Source organism: Lycorma delicatula, chromosome 9 (genome assembly GCF_047948215.1).
Source record: "Lycorma delicatula isolate Av1 chromosome 9, ASM4794821v1, whole genome shotgun sequence".
Taxonomy (NCBI): Eukaryota; Metazoa; Arthropoda; class Insecta; order Hemiptera; family Fulgoridae; genus Lycorma; species Lycorma delicatula.
The window spans coordinates 111106413-111126141 of record NC_134463.1 but is presented as its reverse complement, the minus strand read 5'-3'; the positions used below and the strand labels follow the sequence as shown (position 1 = coordinate 111126141).

Below are 19729 nucleotides of genomic sequence, written 5' to 3'. Positions count from 1 at the left end.
TGAAAATATTTTATTTTTATGATTCTTGATGTTTCAGAGGTACCAAAATCTAAAAAGGTAATTTGTAACAAATTTTTTACTCCATTTATTAATTTTTGTGTGAGGGCTATTAGTTAGTTAACCTTTGAGGTTATTTAATTTAAATTCAATATCGATTATTATTCAGAAAGAGTCCTTGTCAATTTCATTATCCTTGTTTAAAATATTTGGTCCTAAGTGAAAGTTATGATCTTAAATTGTGTTCTCTTTACAAAAAGTAATATATCTCTTTATGTAAATATATTATTGTTGAGATAAAAAAAAATAATAAATTAAAACAATAATAAAAGAATTAAACCTAAGCGTAATATATATGGTTGTAATTAAATCTATCGTCAAAATGAACATAGATAAATTGATTATTGAGAATGAGTTTCAATTAGATACATCCAAGATGACTTCCACATGAAACCTTTTTGTTTTCATATGTCTATGCGTAGTACATGGGAATGAACAGAGCTATAAATCAACTGTTACTCCCAATTTGAGTGTTTCAGCATCATACTTCATTCAAGATAGCTCCATTGCTTACCAGGTACAAGAATATAAAGGAGGAATGTAGTTGTGGCTGTAGCCTATAATCCATTATAAAGGGAAAGTATATACAGTAGATCAGTCAAAAATGTTGATTTTGGAATCATATTTAAGATTATTTCTGAACAGTTTTCACCTCATCTTGAAAACTCATCGAGTAAAAAAATTTTAATTTGGCTGTGTGTATATATATCACACTTTTGATCTGATTTTTGAACCCATTGAATGATGAGGGCTGTATAATTTAGGTGATTTAAATATGTTAAATTGCCACTACATTTATGGTGTCATATTGGGTGTATAAGGGATGATTTTAAAAAAAAGAAAAAAAAAATGTAATGTCCTCATTAAAAATATGCTGATATAACTTTTTGTTTATGGATTTTGTAATGGAAATTCTGATGCTGCTCAATGAGAATATCGGAAGAGATTTCTTGGAAGGCAGATTCCAAATACGAAAATTTTCCCTTCAGTGTATTTGTATTTATGAACGAAAAGATCATCTCCAATATGTTCATTTTCTCTTGAATGCCAAGTAAATCTTCATGTTAATGATGAACATCATGTGATTCAGCGAAGCCCAGGCACTAGTACAAGGCAAATTTCATGTTACACTGGTTTGTCAAAATACAGTGTGGTGGATCCTACAGAAAGAAAATTTTTATCCTTTCTGTCTGGGAAAGGTTCAGAATTTTTAGCCAAGAGATTACCCCACAGCGGTTAAACTTCTGACCTTGGCTTCTAGATGGTGATAAGGTAAATTCTATTTTATTTACTGATGATGCCACTTTTACGGGAGAGTTTTCAATTCTAAAAATAAACATTTATGAAGCAAAGACGATCCACATGTGGAAACTAGTTTCAAACATAGATTTCACATTAATGTTTGATATGGCATTATTTATGACAAAATTCTGAGACCATTTGTTTTCAATGAAAACCTTAAGGGAGATGCGTACATTACATTCATTTCTTGAAAAATAATTTGCCGGCTCTTTTGGAGAATGGACATTGACAGACTAGATTGCAAATGATTTTCCAGGACTATAGTGCAACACAACATTTTTTTTATATAGCTAGAAATCACTTGAATGGGAATTTCTTAAACCGTATTAGTGGACCAATCAATTGGCCACCACAATCACCTGACTTAACGCTGTTAGATTACTTCATTTGAGGCCATCTGAAAACTATAGTATACTAAAAAAATGTTAATACTAAAGAAGAGTTAATCATTAAAATATGAAATTCTATTGAATTTATACTAAACGATGCTGAAATGATACAGAAAGCCACTGGAAATGTTTTACATCGAGCAGAGTGCTGTGTACATTGTGAAAGAGGGAATTTCAAATAATTACTGTTACTGAGGTTTATTGTTCATGTATTTAATTTTATTTTGTTTTGTTATATTAAGAATAATGTTTATTGGTACAGAAAGCATAATACGATTTTCTGTCTATTTTTCATCTGTTTTGCTTCAATAAAAAACCGATTTTAAAAGTTTTTATTTACTTTTTATTGGCTGTATTTACATTAATTTTCTCAGAATTAAATTCTCTAAAAGTTTTGTTACTAAAATTTCTGCATTTTTTAGTCATGTACAAAACTTAAAAAAAAAGAATTATTTTTCAACACTGAAATTTATATTTTTCATCAGGTATCTTAAAAACTACTATAGTTAACAGTTCTAGGACCTGTTTTATCCTATATCCCAGTTCAAATTACATAAGAAACCACCAACTTTACTCCTTAATTTGGATCCCAAAAATTACAATAAGGCTTCTTTTTATTAGAAGAGCTGAAATCCAGGTGAAATCTTTTGCTAGCCGTCAATCGAAAACAAAGCATTTCCGTACTTATCTTTATATAAACATTATTATCACCAGTATAACATGTACTGAAAGTTTCTCAGTTTCTTTCTGGGACATTATATATATATATATATATTATATGTATCTAATATTAGAATAAAAATCCTTTAAATAACAACATTTTGTGATTTTAAGTTTTTTTTCTCTATTGTAAAAATAATCTATTTTTAGGTGAATTATTTACTTTTTTATACAACAAAATCCTATAAAAAAAATTATTTCTGTTTATTATTAAAAAGATTATTGTTTGTTTAAAAGATTATTATTGTTTGTAAAGATTATTATTATAACTGTTAAAAAAGATTACTATTATTATTATGGGAGATTATTATTGTTTCTTGTCCAAGAATAATAATTCACTGATACTTGTCAAGTGATATAAAATTTGACATAAAAAGAAAACTAAATAAAATAAATAAATTTGTTGCTGCTGTTTTGTTGTATCTTGAACCTGGCTTTAAATTCAATTAAACAGGTTATTTTAACAGAGTAGATAGACCAAGCTTTTTGCTTCTAATAATTCTACTGATCAGTGTATTTCTTTCATTCCTTTCTATTCTGTGTTTTTCTTTCTAGTCTTAGCTGAGCACACCAATTATATGTTTCATATAATCTGATTTTGTCTTCTTTTGTTGTTTTTACCCACTACACTTCTCTCTATAATCAATGTAATAATCCTGAATACTTGTAATATATCACCTGGCCTTTTTTTTATGCCCTTTACACTAATCATTCTATCTAAATTTATTGATGATAATTTTGATTAAGGAGAATGTGAACTGAATATGCAGTTAAAAGGTATACTCTATTTCAATATTCATTTGATGTATTAATGTGATGTATCAGTGTGTATTATATCTGAGTTTTTTTGTGTATATTCTTATCTTTTATAATGTTCACGAATGAATAGATATAAGTACACTAAACAAATACTCAGAGATGTTTTGATAATAATATTTTGCTTTGGATATACAGTTTCAAAGATACATATGAACAGATAAAAGCATTCTGTAGTAATATAGGAGTGAACATTTTCACTATAAGAGAATCCAATTATAATGGTCAGCAGAACTAATCTCATGGGAAAAAGTCAAATATGCAAACATTATTAACAACCTCTGTATTGTAGGCATACAAAAAAGACCACACCTAAAAATAGTTAAACATAATCATAATTTTAAATGCAGCATCAAAATAAATAATAACAGATCTAATTTAAAACTAACATGCCAGTTAAAACCGTAAATATGTCTATATGAAAAATTCAATCAGCACTAACTTGAGAAGAAAAGAGCAGGACTATGGTCAGTGAAAATATACAACTGAAGATTTTTGAAGTAAGTGATAAAAGGTAATTGGGTAAGGTGATAAGCAGATAATTTTTAAAAGTAGGTTTAAAGTTGCTTGTTGTTGAATTAATGTCTTCTTCATTTTATAAAAATTCTAATCAATAAGTAGTAGTTATAAATCTTGAGTAACTTCTAACACTATACTTAGTTTACTACCTAAGTTATGTATTAAAAAAACAATGTCTCAATAGCAGGAAAATTTTATTATTTAGGTTGTAAAGGTCGGGCTTAGAAATAGACTTCCAAATTAAGTTACAAAAAAGAATAACTTATGTAAAAATGGAATTAGCTTGTATGAAGTATAGATTTAAGAATGAGAAAGAAATTCTTGAAAATATTTATGAGAAACATAGTATTTATGGTATTGAAACATGGATTTAGGAAAAAAAAGCCCATTAAAATGAGGGAGGATGTTTAAAAGTAGATTAGACAATAATGTTTGAAATTAATAGGTCTTATAATAGTTAGGAGAGCAGGGAAATTTATGACAGATACTTTGTTTAGAGATGAACTAGTTCGGTGAGATGTGTGATAAGACATAGAGGTTTATTTACTTTGATAATGGATGTATATATTGAAGGTAAAACTTGTCGAGGAAGACCGAGATATGAAACAGACAGTTAAGGATGTGGGATGTAATAAATATGTTGATGTTTTAAAAGATTAGTGCTGGAGAAGTTCAGGAAGAGATGGAGAACTGCATTATTCATTAACTCACTGACGACTGCAAAAAATGGTTGTAATAATAATAATAATAATAATAGATATAGAGACATGCTTTAATATCCATTTTACAAACTTAAACTTTATTGAAGTTGTAAATTATATTATTGATGTTACGACTTTTAATTCCTTGTTTAAATATATTAAAATTTCAAATTAAAGCTATTTAGAAATGTTATGAGGAAACTAATAATGATAGACTATTTTTTTTATCAGAAATTTTAAATGTATTGGTTATTTTAAGATGCGAAGCTAAATAAAATGTTTGTTTTGTGTGAACACATTTGTATGCTCATTGTTATATTTTTGTAATTTTATGTTTTTTAGTTATATTCCTTAAATCTTTTTGTCTTTTATTGATGTATTTGATGGACCATTAAATACACATTTGCAGCCATAATATCTGTAATAATGCAGATTTAAATAGGGCTAAAAATAGATGTGATTTGTTTCCATACCCAGTGATATACAAATTTATAATTAAAATGGAAAAATCTAAAACTGGATTCTTCATGATCAGTAGATAACAAAGAAATGTTTTATAAAAAATAATATTTTTAGCCAACTGTCTATCGTTCAGACTTAAAGTAAAATGTCTTGAACCAGTTTTGCAGAATATCTTTTATTTCAAATTTATTTTAATAACTGTTTAATATAGTTATTTCTTTATGTATGATTATATAGTTGGGCTACATCTAGGGGAAATGAATCTGAAACTTAATAACTGATTCATAAGTAGTGTTGTTTTCATTCTCGTCAGTCTCCTATTATAATATTTAATTTTAATTTATTCTCAAGAACTGAACCAAAAAAACTAATATAAAACACCCTTTCAATTTATTACATTTCAACCTGATAACAGATTTTTACTCTTTTGAACACACAAGAAAAAGAAATGTTCCATTAAGTATTTAATAACCATTCTTTTCTCATTGTTCACATCCGATTTGGTCATTTCTGGACCAGCAGTTTATGTATACTCATCATCATTCGCAGGTAATAATGATTAGTCAGGAGTTATTTTTAAAAATTAAAACAAATAATATGTACATTCTGATAAGCTAAATAAGAACATGCATATATAAAAAAAGCAACCGCTAAAATTTTTGGAATGAAGTGGTAATTGAAATAAAAAAATAAAATTACTTATATTTTTATGAATGTTTAAGGAATGAAACTAAATTTAACCGTTTAACAGAATACTGTCTGGGGAATAAAACAGGACAACCTGCAGTTTTTTTAACATTAATACAAAGCAAATTACTAAGCCTCAAGCACATTCGCATAAGTATACACTAGAATAGGCCAAGTTTGAAAAATAAATTTTTTTAGAATCGTTACTTTTATAGCAATCAAATACATATTTATTAGATTCAATCAGTTATTTTAATTAATAAGTCAGTTACAATAATTAATATGTAATCAAAAAAATTAAATTAATAAATTTGTATTATTATTAGTAATTGTTTATTTATACCATATAAATTAATGAAGGTATGATGAATATTTATATTTGTCCTAAAATGGAAGCTGTGATTGTTATGTTATACTTTTGTTGATATTTACATAAATTTACATTATTATTTACAGTATTGTTTTTGTTTATTGTTTGGCAAGTTTTATTACTATTTTTTCTATATCATTTACATATTAATTGAGTTTAATTACCCCTAAACTTTAACAACCTTTATATATACATTCATTTGTTTTTATTTTTAATTAGAACTGATCTCATAAAGGTTACTTTATTTTTTGTTACATTTTAGTGATTATTCTATATGCAGAACAGTAAATTTAATAATTTTTGAATAAAAAATATACTTATTGTATAACTCTATTGTGGTAGTATTAACCTCTGTGGAATATTTATTTAAGATTCTTCAAATACCTCCAAAAAAATTAACTATTCTTATATACTACATTATTATAAAAAATTTGTAAAATAAATTTCATAAGTTTTAAAGTGATGTCTTCAAGATAACATGAAACAATGTTAACTTTTAAAACCAAAAATATTTATTTAATTTATGTTAATTGAGTTTATTAAATTAACTGAACTATTCAAGATTGTCATTTTTTTATAATCAGAGTTATTAAGTTAAATTTAAGTTAAGTTATTAAGTTATTGAGTTAAATTTTTTGCTGAGTTATGAACTATTTTTACATATATTTTAATTGTAATTTTATTATTATTTCTCTTTATTATAACATTATGAGTGTGCTGAATTAACATCTTCAAACAAAAAATTCTACTCTTTATAAACATCTGCTGTGGTTTATTCTTTACTTGTATGAAAAGTCTCATCATATAGTATGTCAGTACTGATATTTATAGTGAGCAGGGTTGAATTCATAAAAGTATCGGAATGTTTAATTTTGTACAGCAGACCACAAGAATATGGTCCACAATCATAGGCTGCTACACAACACATTATGAAAAATGTACATTTATTTTGATGTTTACATTGATAAAAAACAAAACTTATCTATATTTTTTTCATGGCAAATGTTTTACTTTTGTTTTTGGATTAGATTTTAAGTGACTTCTTTTGTTGCTGTTTGCCTATGGGTACCCAAAAAGTGAGGACATTTTTGTGCGTTTTGATTTTTATAATTTAGGTTATATTTTTTATCAGCTTTAAGTTAAAACAATTTTTGTCTGAAAGGACAATTTTTTATTTCTGCCAAAAAGCAGAACAATCGTTCCAGTACCAGTGCACCCCCTGATAATGACATTCAAATGATTCCACCTTTTTCTTTCTGTTTAGCCTCCAGGAATCACTGTTAGGTCAGAGGATAAATGAGGATGATATGTATGAGTGTAGTCTTGTGCAGTCTCAGTTCGACCATTTCTGAGATATGTGGTTAATTGAAACCCAGCCACCAAAGAACACCCGTACCCATGATCTAGTATTCAAATCCATATAAAAGTATACTAGAATTTGAACGTTGGAACTTTCGACTCCAAAATCAGCTGATTTGGGAAAATGCATTCACCTCACTAGAACAACTCTGTGAATTGATGATGATTCCACTTTGGTTGAAACTAGGTCTACATATAAGCAGACATATTAAAAAAGTAAGCAGAAGTCCCACATTACAAGTAGAATTTACTTGATATTAGTTTTAAAAACTCAACTACATAATAAATATGGCTGTAAATTATGAACTTGAGCCTTACAGATTCATAGTTTATAAAATATTATATATATATATATATATATATATATATATATATATATATATATATATATATATATATATATATATAATTATATACTATATGTAAAGAGGAAGAGGGTGGTTTTTGTTTGTTAAGGATTAACAAAAAAACTATTCTATCAATTGCAACCTTATTTCTGGGCGTAACTGAGTAGGTTTTTAATACATTTCATCTCAAAAAAAAAAAATAAATAAAAAATATATATATATTTGTAGTAGTAGAGATTTGCCGGTTGAAGCAGAAACTTTAATGAACTGCGAGTCTCTATAGCTGTGTGAGCTGGGTTTGAAATGAATGATTTGAATCAATCAAATGAATAATGTTGCAAAAATTAGAGAATTAAACTTACATTAAATAAAATAATATTAAATAAATTAAAAAATTTCTGTTTAACAATAATGGGCTTCCCATGGGGACTGTGTGTGAGGCTAGAGTGGTGAAGTATGCAAGAACCTTGTGGGAGACTAGACCAATCATCACCATCAGCTGATATCAAACGGGGTGCCCCTGAGGCGCTGTTTTGAGAGCTGCAATGGGGTTTTCTTATAATATCTCTGCAAACAATCATCTGATTTTCAAAATTCAAATGGGGTATTTGTAAGTAGGTTGAAGGCAAACTTCTGCATGTATCAGGTACACTCTCAAACTCTAACAAATCACGGTTATCCAGAAATGTCTATGTATATATATATATAAAGTTTACCTGTTTGTTTGTTATCGCATCAAGTGAGAACCAACTGACCGATTACTTTCAAATTTGCTGAATACATTTGTGTTATCCCAGGTTAGCTTTTTAAGCCATCAGCCAAGGCCCTAGTTCCCTTGAAGATTAACATATTAAAAATATTCATTATTTTTTTGTTCACAATGAGGGTGAAGTTGTGAATTAAAAATATTCATAAGGAAAAAATAAATTAATCCTTTTACTTCATTATTATATATCTGCCACCATGGCAAAGAAACAAGTTATGAATTTTTCATCTTCAAAGGTGTGTGTACTTTAGTTACCATAGCTACTATTATTCTAGCCCACCATGTTGGTCTAGTAGAGGTGAACGCATCTTCTCAAAGCTACTGATTTGGAAGTCGAGAGTTCCAGCATTCAAGTTGTGGTAAAGCCAGTTATTTTTACATGGATTTGAATACTAGATCGCGGATACCGGTGTTCTTTGTTGGTTGGGTTTCAATTAACCACACATCTCAGGAATGGTCGAACTAAGACTGTACAAGACCAAGACTACACTTCATTTACATTCATACATATCATCTTCTGAAGTAATACCGTAACGGTAATTCACGGAGGCTAAACGGGGAAGAAGAGAGTGAGAGCATGTTTATTATTATTAAATCAAAGTCATATTTATCATTATATATTATTGTAATTTTCCTACTTCATCGAACAAAACTATTGTAACTTATTTATAATTTCCTTAATAAATAAATTTGAATAATAATTTATAAACCAGTTTATTAAAAATTTCTAAATACTTATGCATGTTTAATGATATTAAATATTTTTAAGGAAAAAATTAAGCGGTCTTTATTAAATAACAAATATATCGCTCGTAATTTTTCATCTGTTTTTAATTTATAAAAAAATTCTGTTCGCCATTTACTTGTGATAATGAAAAGAAATCATGGAGTAAAATAAAATTGATATCTGTTTTGTAGGCATCATTCTCGCATTGCTATGGGAATATTTATAAAGTGAAAAGGTCTAATCGATTAGTAGTCAACAGTACAGACCAATCTTCATTTATTCATGATCAGAATGCCTCTAAAAGATTCTCAAGCACAGTAAAGATTGACTACAATGTGAGTTGGTTTTTTGATGTGTTTTGTTTCTTTTAACGTCCAGTCTGATCATTTATTAATTTTGAATAACATGATGTCGCTTAAATTAAGGGTTTTTAATGGGTTTTCCTTGATTTTTCTCAGAAAATGCTAAAGCAGTTTCTTTGTTTGTAAGTGGTAGCGTATCTATTCATTCTTGATATAACCTTTATAATAAGTAAACAAATTATGGAGTGGATTAAGCATAACAATGTTTTCTATTTATTTTGCTAAGGTTTTTGATATATTAATGAATAGATAAAGAAATTGCATTTCTCTTTCAGATCATTCTCATAATGAGCTCGATTATGGTGTCTGTAACTTCTTTTTTGAATGTTGTACTTAGTGGTATTGTCATACCGTTTTTATAATTAGCTTATTCAATGTTTTTCAAGATTTATTTTAATATTGTTTACTTTTATTTGTTGGTTGACACTTCGTTTTTGTACTTTGACTGAATTGTATTCTCAGCTAGCACTCAAGGTTTTGTTTGCTCGCAGTGCCCATATTACTTTACGTGTCTATGTTTCAAAAGAAATGAATGTTTTTTTCAGCTCATTTTGATTTAGTTATATCTATTTTTTTCTTTAATTTTTTTTTATTACTTTGTGAATTTTGATTAAGTTCAGGATATATTGAATTATTGTGGTGATTTGCTGATTACATAATCAATATATTGTACAAATTATAAAGACACTGTGTCGCAGTTTATTAAAATTAATTAATGCACTGATTTGAATAAAATTATTTTATTATTAAATCAGTGAAGTGGTTGGTGACAAAAAGGACTTTGATTGTTAAGATTCTAATTTTTTACTACTGTAATACTATCTAACCATTTGAATTTACTTTTGTTTTCTTTTTTGAAGCAGTCAACAAATTTACCGATGTGTCAGGGCGCTCACGCACAGTTTTTGAAAGAATGGTTTAAATAACTTAAGAGATGTTAACTATTTGTAAATCTATTTGAAATATAACGTTTAAAGTTTTGATTACATTTATATAGTAATTTCCTGACGTTTAAGATACAAATATAAACATTCCAATATTAATTATTTTAAATAACCTACATTTTTGGGTTTTATTTAAAGATATTTGTCCGTAATTTAGTTTTAGTTTTAAAATTTTATGTTGATCTAAATAAACTGCTATTTATTGGTTTTTTCCGTAGAATGGTTACAAGAGAGATTAATCTGAGGATAGATTATAAAGCAAAAACCTAGGGACAGTTCGGAAATTTATTTGAGCTTTCATCTGATTTATATATTTTTAGTTTTTTCTTCATCTTTTTTTTATTTTTACCTTTCCCTTGTGAGCTGACGTCTGATGAAACGAATGAAACCACCGTTCTTTGAACGATTCGATGTCCTGCCTTAGCAGCCAACAAATAGCGACTGTGAAGATTAACCGACAAATGGAACTAGTAGTTGCCAAATCTCACTGTTAATCTGTCCGTTGGATAAATGCCAATTCTAAAAGACGAGTCACTCTTTCACTTTTCTAACGTACGATGTTCGCATTCTATTGAAAGGCCTTACCCGTTATTTATTTAACCTTTACTACCGTTAAGTAATAATTTTAACTTAACCGGACAGACCGTTTGTTCATTACTTTATTCACTTACGTTGATAAGTTTTCCCGGTTCGTCTTCTACCAGTTGTCTTGTTATATCTTTACATGTTTTTCTTGCTGTAGCTGGAACTTTACTGTCGTCTTCCCAATATCTACTCGGAGAATGTGCAAATAATGCTGCCGGTGTTGCGTGACTGATTCTTGTATTTGTTACTATACCCGTTGATTTTCCTGCAAAATAAAAATCGATATGTTATTTAACAGTATTGTTAATCTTTACATATGTGTATTTTTTTTTTTAAACCGAGAACCGGGTAAAATCTGTGGTCGGACAAATAAAATTTGTCCGACCACATTAAAACCGGTTTCCACATTAAAACCGGTTTAAACTAGTTAAGAGATTCATCACACGTACTCTAGAGATTATATACATAAGAGGAAACATGTAGCAAAGAAGCATCGATTAGCATCTTAAAAATAAGCGTGTTAGAAGACATCGTTAGATGTCTTCTAACGAAAGAGAGAGAGAGAGAGAGAGAGAGAGAGAAAACATGAAAATATTCGTGGTAAAATTAAAAAGACTGGAGATAACTAATGGATAAATAAACACTCAACTCGATGTAATGTTTAAAAATCTAAAATTGTTAAAATAATCAGAAGATTAGTTTCAAGAAATTGTATAACCGTTAGAGCTGCAGGGACAAAGCAGAAGAGGCCTTGTCAGTAGGTATGGTGAGAGAGTGGGAGGAGCTTAACGTCGCTATTTATTCGACGATCCAAACTCAGGAAGACTAAGTGTTAAAAGTAATTTCGAGAATGTTGGTACGCCGAAACGCATCAACTACGGTTGTTAGTGACAAATTTCTGTCCTGTGGACAAAAAATAATACTCAAATCAATTAGATTTAATCCATTAGTAAGTCTACGATTTTCGTACACGTTTCTTAGTTTATGTTAAACTTAATTACCTGTTAATGTAAATAGGTAGAATAAAAAATTAAAAAAAAAAAAAAAAAAACTCTTAATGAATACATAAATATAATTATATATATATATATTTTTTTCTTTTTCACGTTTTGCTTTTTCTATACATTTTTATGATACGAGTTTTATATTTATATTTATATTATACGAGTATGTAAAATGAAATAAAATAGAAAAGAATGAAACAAAATGTGTACACGTTTTATCGTTTGTTGGTTTGACATACGAGTGATGTTAGTTAAAAATTCAATTGAGTATTTGGGTTTATAACTTGCCGCTGTCGTTATCACGTGTACTTTTTCTTTTTTTTTTTTTTTTAATTAAAATGAAAGATAAATTTTCTATACTTTTTTATGATTTAATCAAGTTTCTGACAAATTTATAAGGTAATAGTAAACATGTCATATTTTTTTTTTATGACATCATTTTTAACGACTATTTTACTGATGAGAGGAAGATATTGTTGTATATGCACGAGTAAAGCAGTTTTAAATTAAAAATTTCTTTTTATTTCTTTGTTCTTTATCCGTAAATATTATCTAAACCTGATATTTATTGTACTGTGTAGGAATAAATATCAGAAAAATATTTCTGATAGTTTCTTTCAAGGGTTGAGATTTACGTATATTTTATTTTTACAAAGTGCAATTGTTATTTAAATCAATATAATTTGTAGTGGGAGGTGTTGGCGAGGTAATGAATCCTGTGATTGGTTAAAAAAATAAAAAAATCGTAAATATTCTATACTTTTAATTGCACGAAAATCTTTTTTCGATAATTCTTATTATTGAATAATATTACAGATAACTCAATCGAAAATATTTTTTTTACTCATTAATTTATCTTTGGAATAACGTAATTGCTTTTAAAAAAAAGAATCATTAAGGGATCTTCTAACGCGAATTCTATCCTTTTAATTCATCGTAGTTTGACGCACTACAGCTGTAATCAAATAAAGAAAAAACCGACTGTCAGTTCTTTCTCCCGTTGAATTCACTACTATATTTTATATAATTATATCGGTGTCAGTATTTCTCTAGCGTGAAAACATTTAATTACCGATATGAATTTGCATATAATAAAATATAAAAGTCGTAACTTAGTGTAATTTTAATATAATGTTTTTAACGATAAAAATATATAATTAGTCGATAGTATTATTTTATCACTTGTTAAATATAAAACTAAAACATATTACCTAAAACAATTCCTGAAACAAAATGTTAATAGTTAGTTAAGTATTACGAGTTAGACTGGTAATACTCAAATGTGCAGGCAATAAACAGTCCCCCCACTCAAGTTCCAGTCGTACCAATATCTTCTACATTATTTTATCCATTTCACATCAATATATGCATTTCAACAAAAATATACATTTAGTAGTATAAACTACTGATTGATGGGGCCTTCTTGTTCAACATAATATTACGTATTACTAGCAGACCCGACAATGCTTCGCTATTACTAGATTTGACTATATATATATACATTAAATGAACACAATTGAAAGTTTGTTATTAAAAAACTGAAGATTACGGAATATCACAAAATTTAACTTTTCACTTTATAAAAGTCTGAATGTAAATAAATCCCAATTATCAAAACAGCACTACATAACGGATTTAATTAATACCACTCTCCAAACACACTAGTCGGTGGAAAATAACTTTTTTACGAAAAGAGATATGGCTGCAAAATCATCACAATTAATATTGAACATTAAGAAATTTACAAAAAATTACGGAACTTCACAGAATTTAACCTTTCACTTTATAAAAGTCAGAATGTAAATAAATCCAGGTATCAAAACTACACTACCTATCGGATTTAATTCAAACTACTTTCTACACACAGTATTCGGTTTAAAATACCCCTAACTTTCTTTCTACTGGTCAGATCGAGGAATTTCAATAGCTTTAAACCTTCTCCGAACAATGCGGACGATTTTGCAAAAATCCGTGCGTAAATCGGTCCAGTACTTTTTTAACTATACCGGACGGCACATACGAACAGTGCTTTTTATATGTATAGAAGAAGAAAGTTTGTTTGTATATTTGTTTGATTGTTTCGTAAATATCTTGGCATCGGCGCCACTTGAGCGGGTATAATTTTAGCAAAAATATTTCTTTTGGCGTAACTAAAATATATTCTGAATATGAGCTAAATCGGTCCATAAATACAATTTTTCTAAATATCTTGACTAAATATCTCGAGTTCGAAATCAGCTGATTTACGAAGATGTGTTCACCAGTAGACCAACCTGATGGGTACGAGTGTAGTTTGGATTTTTGAAACCCAACCAAGCTGTAATGAGAAGAGTTTATCTTGTTATAATGCAAAAGTTTTAGTAATTTAGGTTTCCAAATAACAAAGGTTATTTTATTTACTCTTTGATTGATTTCAAGTACATCAAATCCTGAAATCATTCTTTAGCATTTTAATATAATTATTACATTTAGAATTTAATTTTATAACGAGTCATTACACTAACTTCTTATCAATTAGTGTTCCGTGGTCAGAGTTATCTTTATTATGAGTACTGCTAAAATGTTATTAACAGTTATATTGCAATAAGTAGGAATAATGTGGCATGCAGAACAGTCTACTGTAGTTATATATTTTTAAATTTTATCCACTTATTGTAAAATCTGATAAATTATTTTTATTATTACTCTTTACTCAAACTCAGTACCGTAGATGTAAGGAAAAAATTTAATTAAATCTTACCTATGAATATCATTGGATAATGAAAAAAGCAGACAACGGGAGAAAGCCGTTCCGGGAAACTCCTACAATTGTGGGTTTTTTCTGATGCACAGTTTACACACACACACACACACACACACACACACACACACACACACACACACACACACACACACACACACACACACACACACACACACACACACACACACACACACACACACATACACACACACATACACACACACACACACACAAAACTTAATTTAAAATACTTATGTTATTTAAATATAATATTTTTTCGTTTATTTAATTCCCGCGGGCGTGGCGGTACTAGCGGCTACGGTCGGCACTAACTAAACTAATGTAATTTCATAACTTGCATAGAACAAATTTCGTTTGTACGATCTACTGACTGTGTAGTCACAACACTTAACGCATCAGATACCGAGTAAACCGATCGAGTTCGAGACCCGGCAAGACCGAACTTATTTTTTTTACTTTAAATATTATTCATTTATTTAATTCGACAGCTCACCTGTGACGTCACAACATAGCAGACTTCTACAACAGCACTTTTTGGGGTAGGGGTGCAATGGTTTTGCAAATATTATTATTTTATAATTCTTAACAAATGTGCCTGAGAAAAATATGATCTTAATTGGGCAAAATCTCGTGATACTGAGGGTGACCTTGCTCTGCACCCTTAATCTTCTGATTTTTTAAGTTGAAAACTTAATGGCTTCATTGTCTCATATATACGGGTATCCCATATAAAACGCAACCCATCAATCACTCATCCATGAAATTTTAAAAGTCAAGCTTACTCCCTTACTCGTTACTGAAATGGACTCGTCCAACATCTGAACATCGCGGCGACGCAGTAGAACACTACCGATAGTATCAACAATAACGTTCAGTGTATTGCTAGAGACAAGATGGTGTTTTCGCTAGATGATCGTGTTTTCATTGTCGAGTCGTACTTCAGTACGAAATCAGTAGTTGCAGTGCAAGATTTGTTTCGCCATAAGTACCCAGATAAACCAGCTCCTAACAAAACATCAGCATTAAGGTTAGTCACGAAATTTAGAGAGACCGGTTCTGTTAATAACAAGGAACACAAAAGATCTGCGTCAGTGTTGAATACAGATACAGTTACTGAAATCAAAGACCGATTACTCGCCTCGCCAAAAAAATCGATCAGACGTTTGTCTGCTGAAATTAATTTGTCTAAATCAAGTGCTCATCGGGCGACCAAACGATTACAATTACGATCTTATCGCATTCAAACGGTTCATCGACTTCTTGAGCCCGACAAAGAAAAACGGCTACAATATTGTCAACGGTTCCGTCGATTTCTGCGTGAGGGAATCAAAGTTATGGATTCGTTATTTTTCACAGATGAAGCACGGTTTCATTCGGATGGCTACGTAAACAGCCAAAACAGTAGAATTTGGAGCGCTGAAAATCCCCACGTTTATCACGAAAAACAACCACACCCGCAGAAGGTGGGCGTGTAGTGCGTGATATCGCGGAAGAAAATAATCGGTCCTATTTTTTTCGAGTACACCATTAATACAGAACGATATCAGGATATTTTATTTCAGTTCATCGCACTCTTGGAAGAGGAAGACATTCACTGCTGGCTACAACATGACGGTGCAACATCGCACTACGGAGGTTCAACTTCTGATTTCGTTGAGGAATTCTTTGGTAATCGTGTTATCGGTCGAGGCTTGTGGCCACCAAGATCTCCAGATTTGACTGCGGCGGATTTTTTTCTACGGGGTTACCTCAAAGAAAAAGCCTACAGCAACAAACCACGAACACTTGAACAATTGAAAGTCAATATTGAACAAGCTGTATTAAATATCCAGCCACAAACTTTGAAAAAAGTTGCAAGAAACGCTGTAAAAAGAATTGAAGCTTGTATTCAAGAAGATGGCGGCCACTTCCAACATTTACTCTATATGTAAGGTAATGGATGGTAATAATAAATTACCATCAAATATAGGTAATACCAAATTACCTTTTTATTATTTCATCACCTACCAATAGAAGGTTGGGTTGCGTTTTAAATGGGACAGCCTGTAGAAATAATCTGATCAAGTTTGGTCGAATTTTATCCGGTAGTTCTGGTGATTTAAGGTGATTTAGAGGTCAACATCGAATACACACGTACATACGAACATTACATCCGGAAAATTTCCATCCGGTTTTTTTTTTGTTCCTTAGATGTCAAAACGTCAAGATCCGGTGAAAACCGCATTTGCTTAAATTTGACCGATTAAAATAATACGAAAATCAACTCATCAGTATCATAAAAATCATCAATGAAATTAATTTAATTGATTTTATTCTTTTATAGCTCTTCTATATCGAAATTTAGACGGGAAAGTAATAAAGTTTCAAATTATTAACCTTTGTGAATATTTAAACAAACAAACGTATGAATTAAATTTTATTACACCACAGATATACAAAGAGGGAATTAATAAGGCTGTGCAGATATGCAGCATTAATTTCGGTACTTGTGCAGAGAGTTAATTATGATGAAATTAGTAGAGGCAATATTTCGTGTTTGCCCACTGAAATAACAATAGGTGAATCAAATTTCAATAAAAGTTGTTTTATGCTTCTTGCTGTTTGTTTACATTTTTTTTTTAATATCGCTACTATAGTAAATTATAAATCAATTTTTGTATAACATACAGTATTATTTTGCGAAAATAATTGTATTTACTGTTATTGTAAATTAATTTAACTATACAAATAATAATTATATAATATTTTAAATCCTCTACGTGTGTTTTTTTGACGAACATAATTAGCTGTACTTCTATTAAATAAAATTTTAGAAATAATAAATATGAAGCAGAATAAGAGTAGATAGAGTAGAAATTCATTAATGTACTTAAACCATCAACTTACTCGTAGTTTAAAAATAATACTATATTGTAAAACATACTTGTATATAAATAATTTGTGCTTAATATATTATTTTTTATGGTATAACACGAGTCAATTTTAACAAAAAATTTCCAATTTTTTGAATATTACAAGCGAATGATATAGCTGTGGGTTCCACGCTTTTCGTGGGTTTATTTTATAAAGTAAATTATTATCAAATGACGGGTGCTACGTCGTTCGTTTGGGCTCAACCTTTCGTCGGTATCTCAATAACTATAAGTCTTAGCTTGATGGTAATATTTTATATCATTTTCGATGCTTTTTATGGACAGTTTGATATCAAATTTATGAACTCTTCGATTCATTCTTTTGGGATATAGAAGGGGAAAACTGACTTACATATATAAATACGATCGTACGTATATAAAAGTACATAAACCATTTTAAAATCCTTTTATGCGTGCTGTAGTCTGATAAAAGTATATTATTTGTGAATATTATATTGGAGAAAATAAAAATTCATAAATTGTTTTATAACAATGTTTTACGGTCTTGGAAATATTTGAACAATTCAAACGTATTCTTTCAAATGTCCTAAACACTAAATGTAATGTATTGAAACAAAATCTATATGAATCTAGCTCTGATTTTTATTTATAGAGTACGTATGTTTTTTTTTTTTTTTTAATAATAAATTTAATTAATTTTTTAGTATCGTTTATCTATCAAGTTCTGTAACACCGAAAATTTCTTATATATATAAATACTAATATATAAAGAGGAAAGGGATTTTATTTTTGTTGGGGATAAATGAAAAAACTACCATATTTATCGCTACTAAATTTGTACCCATTTTTCTTGACATAACAGAATGATTTTGGATATATTTCATCTCAAAATATATATATATATATATGTGTGTGTAGTAGTGGAGGTATGGCGGTTGAAGAAAAAAACTTTAATAAATTGACTTAATGAACTCTGAACAGGGTTTGAACTGAATGATTCCAAACAATCGAATAAATAATATAATTATATTTACATTAAAACAATCTATACTATTATATAAAGAAGAGGATTTTTGTTTCTTTAGTATAGACAAAAAACCACCGGATCTTTCGCAACTAAATCTTTATCCATTTTTCTTAAATATATATATGTATATACATAATGTAGTAGTAGAAACTGTGCTTCAACTGGAATCACAAACGGTAATGAATTGTGAACTGGTGAGTGTGAGCTGGGTTTGAACCGATTGGTTATGAACATCTAGTGACCTATTTCTAGATCTTTTGAGTTTCATTCACAGAGAGTTTCAAGGGTGAAAATATATTTTTGATTATTTTTTTGAAACCCTGGTATTTTTTTTAATTTCTTTGTAGTAAATGAAGAAATCAACCTGATTTTTGGTGAGTGTAATCTTCATGTCAATAAACCAATTTCTAGATTTTTGAAATTCGACCTTGAAAGGGGTTGAAGAAAGGTAAAAACATTTTTGAACAATAATTGTAAATTCTCCCAATCCCCGAGTATTGTAAGTGAGGTATTTGTATATTTGGGCTTTCAGATACTCTTCAGATAAATTTTTAAAAGCCATTTTGGTTTTTTTTTTAATTCGGTTTTTTTTTAAAGAGATGCGAATGTATTCGGCGCTACGGCTCGAACACCACCGCCAATGCCACCGTTACTATATGTGTGACTGTCATCTGTACCTGCCTCAGGTTACTTGACTAATAAACGTAAAATAAAAAGACTGACCGCTACGGGATACGCAAGTAACCACGTTGCGCGGGTGAAGCTGTGACGGGGAGCTTGCATATATATATATATATATATATATATATATACTAGCAGCCTCGCACGCGCTATATGGTTACTTGGGTTTCCTGTCGCGGTCAGGGGATATTTAGTTGGTCATTGCCCATTCGTTCGCCCTTCCCGTTTTGCCAGAAGGCTCTGCTCCTTGGATCCTACTGTCTTCAT

At 29.4% G+C, this 19729-nt stretch overlaps 1 protein-coding gene across 1 annotated transcript in view; it reads right to left on the bottom strand.

The window, feature by feature from the left end:
- Nucleotides 1-19729, bottom strand: part of LOC142329957 (alkaline phosphatase-like) — a 629670-nt gene that overhangs the window by 37620 nt on the left and 572321 nt on the right. The window contains exon 4 of the mRNA XM_075374942.1: nt 11200-11378. Coding sequence (XP_075231057.1) covers nt 11200-11378 — 179 coding nt within the window. The remainder of the gene's footprint in view (nt 1-11199; nt 11379-19729) is intronic.